The sequence below is a fragment of the Chrysochloris asiatica genome, unplaced genomic scaffold (genome assembly GCF_000296735.1).
Source record: "Chrysochloris asiatica unplaced genomic scaffold, ChrAsi1.0 scaffold00032, whole genome shotgun sequence".
NCBI lineage: Eukaryota > Metazoa > Chordata > Mammalia > Afrosoricida > Chrysochloridae > Chrysochloris > Chrysochloris asiatica.
This window is the reverse complement of record NW_006408550.1, coordinates 24,561,893-24,568,958: the sequence shown is the minus strand read 5'-3', so window position 1 is coordinate 24,568,958 and position 7,066 is coordinate 24,561,893. Positions and strand designations below refer to the sequence as shown.

Sequence of the window (7,066 nt, the reverse complement as noted above, 5' to 3'; positions counted from 1 at the left end):
TAATGCGCTTGCGCTGGACTGCAAGGTTTCTTTGAACTACAAGGTAAGCAGTTCAAGTTCACCTCAGAAACCCTATACAGGGTCAGTATAAGTTGGAACCTACTCGACAGCACTTAACAACAACAGTAATGCTGCACTGGACCACAAGGTCGATGGTTCAAACCCATTAGCCGCTCCTCGGAAACCCTGTACAGAGTCGCTATGATTACTCGACAGCACTTACCAACAACAACAAATGTTCAATGCCATCAGACGTTTTCCAACTCATAGCAACCCTGTATCGGGTTCCCGAGGAATGGCTGGTGGGTTTGAACCACCGACCTTGCCGTTAGTGCTTATCCTACAGCATGACACCAGGACTTCTGATATATGCGTGTGTATTCTGACCAGGAAACTGACTGATGGTTCTAGGAAGGTCATGTTTTATCCTCTGTGAGCTTCAGTAATACAGAAAAGAGGGTAGATTTTGACACCGTTCCTCAATATTAATAAATGAGTGGCTGTGTAATGCCCTTGATCAAAATGGACTGAGCTGACCGGAGAAAGGATTGTTTCTCTACTGATGGTCAACTTTTTCTTTTTCCTCCTCAAGCATCAGGCTCAGCAGTCTCCATCTCAACGCTGAACAAGCAATGTGCCCTTGACGATGGCCTCTTTCAGTGGTGTGTTTGTGTGTATGCTTAAAAGCAGAGAAATGTTCACTTCGAAGTTGTTCACTTTTAAACAACCTACACTTCTGTCCTTTGAATTCCCATCCTGAGGTTGACAGTGGCTTTTAGGCCATAGAGATTGGAACCAGCTCCTCAATTTTATTTTCTGAGAGAGTGTGTTTCTGTGACAAGCAGTATCCTGAGACCTATACATCCACATTGCCTGAAACCATAAAGCATAATGAGTCTTTGCCTTTGGCAAATTTTTCTTTTTCAAAGCAAATGAATGGGTTTCATTGCATTTTTAAGATGTGTATGTTGTTGTTTCTATTAGCTCTGGTAGCATAATGGCTATGAATCGGGCTGCGAACCACAAGGTCAGCAGTTCGAAACTACCAGCTGATCCGCGGGAGAAAGATGAGGCATTCTGCTCCTGTAAAGATTTACAGCCTCGGAAACCCTGTTCAGGGTCACTATGGGTTGGGACTGACTCAATGGCACTTAACAACAGCAACATGTTGCTGTTTCTATTAGCTGTGGTCACGTTAGGTACTGGCTGATGGCGGCCCCATGTCCATGGGATGGAAGTCTTCCCAATCCTGCCCTATCCTCTTCATTGGTCATAGAGAGAACTGTTGCGATCCATAGGATTTTCACTGGTTGATTTTGGAAAGTAGATTGCCAGGCCTGTCTTCCTAGTCTGTCTCCATCTGGAAGTTGCCCAGAAACGTATTCAACTTCATTGAAACGCACAAGCCGTCAATGACAGGTGATGGCTGGGCATGAGATGCATTGACTGGGAATCAAACCTAGATCTCTTGCATGAAAGGTGAAAACTCTACCACTGAGCCACCATTGCCCCCTTCACTGCCCCAGTGATATAAACATTCAATTTAACGTCAGAACTAGTTAATCATGAATCTCTACAAACAGGTCGTACTTGTCAAGGTTTTCCACCGTGTGTCAGTGATAATAAGTTCCTAGGTATTTGGAACCTAACTAGTAGATTTTTGCTTTATTACCTGAGACCCATTTTCATCACATTTAACCAGAATCCTCAGGAGGGACACTTTCATTGGGGGTCCAGAAGTTCCTTCCTTTAAAAGAAGAGTGGTCCATAGGAATCAGATTTCGATTTTTTTTTTTTTTTCTAAAACCTGGCTAGAACACATTCTGTCAATAAATAACTTAATACTAAGCAACACAGTGGATGAGGACAATCATTTTTCATTCAAGCAAACAGCAGTCATTTCAGGTATCTGGATTTGAAAGACAACTTGAACTTTGGCAGCAATACTTTGATCAGAATGGAATGAGCTGACCAGATATACAAAACACTGAAAGTAATTTTCATTTTCTCAGTGTTATCATTCTGTTTCTGCTAGTACTTTCCTCTTAGGCTTATGAACCATAATGGTTTTAAAACTCATCATCATATGTGTTGCAAAATACTTTGAAGCTATTAAGCATATGAGTACAGTATCTTAAACTTTAAGCCCTAGCGATAATTCTATTAAAGCTTTGTCCATTCAGGAGGTGTTATCTGGACCATTTTGGACAATTTAGTTATCAATTCTCCTTGTGACTGTTACTAGAATATTGTTATTTTTAGTTTACTTGCTTCCAACCATATAGTTTCCCTCAGGTTTAGCAGATAATATAACACGGACTACTGCATTTAAAAACACTGTATGTACTTGAACATAGGCCCCATGGTTTTTGCAGTTTTAGGCATTTTCCTGGGTGTCACTTTGTAAGGGAGACGTTTTCTGGGCCAGGGTGAGTGAGCTCTTGGAGCCCAACATGATTTTAGGGGGCTTCTCACAGCTGTGCTCTTTGACTGGGCTGGCAACAACCTTCTAATGCTGTTATTAACAGCCTTCAAGTCGGCCCTGCCTCATAATGGCCCCTTACATAATGCAATTGGAACGTGTGATCTCTAGGCTTTTCATGGACTGATTTTTAGATGTAAATCTCCAGGCCTTTTTCCTAGTGTGCTTTAGTCTGGAAGCTTCTGCCATTCAGCATCATAACAATACATGAGCTTTTGGAAAACTATTTTGATCAGTGGAGAAATATGAAAAATCTGAAGATGAGTTATTTAAGGTAAAGTTATTTAGGTAAACAATTAACCAATGATAGACAGATGATAGCCACACTTGAAATGCGTCGGCCAGGAATCAAACCAGAAGGGGACAATTCTACCTCTGAAATACCCCTCCATTCTTCCCATTTATTGCTGCTCCTACACTTTACGTAGTCATAAGGTTTTCAGTGACTAAATATTTGGACCGGGCAGTGTTTCATTCTGTTGTGCATAGGGTCGCTATGAGTCGGTACCAACTCAATGGCACCTAATAACTATAAATAACACTTTACCTTAAATAACTCATCTTTAGATTTTTCATATTTCCCCACTGCTCCAAATAGTTTTCCAGAAGCCATAGAAACAAGGAAGAATCATGTACTGAGTCGTATACATAACTCAGATCAAGCACTGATTTGGTGACATGTAGCTCTGCCCCTTTGGGGACTTCCTGGTCCTGGTTTTCCCTCCGTCTAGGACAATTTTCTCCCTGAACACTTCCTCTCTCTCCCTCAGGCCTACAGACCCATGAGCAATCTCTTAGACCCAAGCTTACCTAGTTGGATGGACCCTTACATCAGAATCCTCTAGACTACATTTTAAAAATGCCGGTTCCCTGGCACATCCCAGATGGAATGAGTCAGAATTTCAAGGGTTGCAGGCCTTGTGATCTGCCTTTTTTTCTATACTATTTCAAGTGGTACTTAGGCACATTAAAGGTTGATGACTCCTCCCTTCAGGAAACTGCCCATATCTGGACATGCTGTTTGTAGTTGTCTTTGTGTTGGCTCTGACACTTGGCACTCATATGCACAGAAAACATTGCATGGTCTGGCACCATTCTCACCAACCCTGGTAGATTTGAGTTCCTTGTTAAAGCCCCACTGTGTATTGTGAGTAGCTTTCAACATAGGAACCTCATCTGTTGGCTAATTTTCAGAAGTAGATCACCAGGCCTTTATTCCTAATCTGCTTTCATCTGGAAGTTCCACTGAAATCTGTCCATCGTCAGTCAGTGACACTGCTGATATTTGCAGCCCCAGCATGCAAGCCGCCACAGATCAACAAACTGATAGACAGGCGGTGGTATGTGGGCATGTTTTTGTGAGTAGTCAAATTCATTCTGATGAATAGTGAGTGATTCTGAAGGTTTCAAAATGCCCCATCGGACTTCCAAGGCTGGAATTCTTATGGAAACAGACTGCCCATCCTCTCCCACAGAGTGGATGGTGGGCTTGAACCACAGACTTTTTTGGTTAGCAGATAAGCATGCAATCCTCACACCCCCAGGGCTTCCGTTCTAGAAAGATGTTGCTGTTGTTCGGTGCTGTTCAGACGATTCTGACTCATGGTGACCTTGTGTAGCGTTTCCTAGGAACAGCTGGTGGGTCTGAACTGTCAACCTTGTGGTTCACAGTCCAGTGCTTATCCTACAGTGCCTTACCTGAAGTCCTATCTACATGTTGTTGTTGTTAAGTGCTTCGAGTTGGTTCTGACTCACAATGAACCTGTATAGGACTTCTGAAGAGTGGCTGATGCGTTTGAACAATTAACCTTGCAGTTCAAACCGACCTTGCTATCCAGTGCTTATCCTACAGTGCCACACCAGGACTCCTAACTGGACTTAGAACTGGTTTATTCTTTAGGATGAGAATGAAGTCTTGTGGGTCAAAGAAGAATTACTCAAAGATTAGTTCTTGCATCTAGTTGTTGTCTTAATATTTCCATCGTTGTGACTAGTGTCTATGATTGTGGTGTCTTTGTGCCCCTTCTTTCTCATCCCCAGCCTGCTCTTTTCATCAGCTGTCTTGGTGCAGAAAATTTTAAAACATATCTCAGGTGTGAGATTGAAATTGCTAAATGTCATGGTTCCCAGTCTGCCACTGACTAGCCAAGAGACTGGTTGTACAAGACTCCTTAAGTTTCTGCAGAGTTAACTGAATTTGCTTTATCATTAAACTGGAAAATATCATATGACCTCTCAGTACACATTAAAATTGACAACTCCCTCTCGTCTTCAACATAAAATCATGAGATTTAAAAATAATAATAATAATTGAGATTCTGCAGAATTCATGAACTGTCATTGAATTTCCTGAAATTAAAACAGCATGCAAATAAATGACTGTAAATGTGATTTATGGGGTGATACAGGCATTCAACATATGCTGCAGCTTTTAATTCTTGGTTATTGCCATCAGCAGGGGATTCACTGAAAAACGCCAAGGAAAAAGAACCAAGAGGAGAAGCTTTTGCATGGATAATAAAGGCACCAATAGGGTATGAGTCTGCCTAATGGGGGGTTTGAAAGGGTGATAATTTGGTTTAGAAAACGGGAATTTCAAAGTCACTCCTACTTTCCTCATAATGTATAAGTTTCATATTGGATAGTTTCTTAGTTAATAAATAACTGATTATGTAGTATGTAAATCTACACTGTAACATGAAAAAATGGAGCCAAATAAATTATTTGGTGATGACCAATGAAAAACGAAACTGCTATTCCAACTTAACTTTATAATGTGCGTGTGTATATATATATGGTTCATGGGAGAAAAATGAGGAAGGCTTTCTGCTCCCTCAGAAGATGTAAATCCTCAGAAACCCTATACAGGGTCATTTTGAGTTGGAACCAACTCTATGACACCTAACAACAACATCAATATTTATGTGTGGTTAGCGGCACAGGGTAGAAAATTCAGTTTCATTTTTTGTTTTGAAATCAGTGTCTAGGTTTTTGTTTCAAAAGTTGTCACTTCATGTTATCAATTAAGAATTTGTTCTTGCCACATTTATTTTACTTCCCCATGTGGCAGCATTTTATTTTAGTCCATTCTCAAATGAATTGCCTGAAGGAATTTGCGTTGAAAACTCCTCATCTGCCACTGATTAGATGTGTGACCCTAGAAAACTCATTGTTGTTGTTAGGTGCCATTGAGTTGGTTCCAACTCATAACAACCCTCTGCACAAGAGAACGAAACACTGCGTGGTCCTGCCCCAACCTTACAGTTGTTGTCACTCTTCAGCCCATCGCTGCTACCTCTTGCCAATCCATCTCTTTTGGAAATATCATTGTATGTCTTTTAATCTTAGCTTTCTTACTTATTATACAAGCATCTTAATAGTGACAAGGAAATAATGCCCATTGGATTGCTATAAACCGATTTACATACTCATTTGCCAACTCCCAATGCAGCAACAGGCATGAAGCGTTGCCCAAGCGATTTTCCCAAGTACTGCTGTCTTCAAACCGCTATCCTGAGAAAGATTTGTAATTAATTGAATAACTGCCACAGGGCTACTGATTGATGGATTGCCGCAGCCTAGACACAAGTCACTAATGGTGCGCGTTACAGCTCTATCCAGTCTTGTTTTGTTTTCTCAACACTTGTATCCATATTTTAGATGATGAGGAAGGGGTTGTGGTGGTAACGTGCTGGAGAGTCAGTTCCGACCCATACCAACCCTGCATAGGGCTTCCAAGGCTGTAAATCTTTATGGAAGCAGAAAGCCTCATCTTTCTCCCATGGAATGGCTGGTAATTTTGAGCTGCTGACCTTGAGGTTAGCAGTCCAACTTGTAACCTCTATGCTATCAGAGTTCCATATGAGGAAAGGGACATGCTCATAAATTTTGCAGATGGAAGGACAGTAAACACAGTGCCAGAAATATGGTTGTTTGTTCAACCCCAGTATTACTTAGGTTAGGGTTCAATCTGCTATGCCAGAAACTCTAAAATATGAGTAGTGTACTTTTTAACAGAGGAAGCATAAGTTGCAAGCATATCTTTCACTTGCATTCCATTGACAAGAACATGGCTACACCGAGCAGCAAGAGAGGCTGGGAAATGCAGCTTTTGTAGCTCCAGAACCCACTACAATAGTCAGGAGCCACAGCAGGCTACTGAGCCCCTGACACATGCCTCGTCCCAAATGAAATGCCCTCTAACTGTAAAATACACACTGCACTTCAAAATTTACAATGAAAAACATAAGGTAGAATAGCTGATTAATATATCTTTATATTGCTTATATACTGAAATGATAATAGTTGGGGTATATTTGGTTATTCCAAACTCCAAAACTCACTACCATGAAATCAACTCACAGAGACCCTGTAGAGGGTTTCCAGGACTGTACATTTTTACGGGAGCAGACAGTTTTTTCTTTCTCCTGCAGAGTGGCTGGTGGTGGGTTGAATTGCCAGCTTGCTTGTCCTGCAGTACCACCAGGTCTGTTATATGTGGTTACTAGTGATGGTGGTGGTGGTGTGCCACTGAGTCTGCTCCGACTCACAGAGACCCTGTATAGGGTTTCTGTGGCTGTAAAT

General features: G+C 41.4%; 1 protein-coding gene across 1 annotated transcript in view; it reads left to right on the top strand.

The window, feature by feature from the left end:
- GRM8 (glutamate receptor, metabotropic 8) overlaps positions 1 to 7,066 on the top strand; it is a 1,194,828-nt gene that overhangs the window by 635,344 nt on the left and 552,418 nt on the right. Inside the window, exon 5 of the mRNA XM_006859342.1 lies at positions 1,715 to 1,739. Coding sequence (XP_006859404.1) covers positions 1,715 to 1,739 — 25 coding nt within the window. The remainder of the gene's footprint in view (positions 1 to 1,714; positions 1,740 to 7,066) is intronic.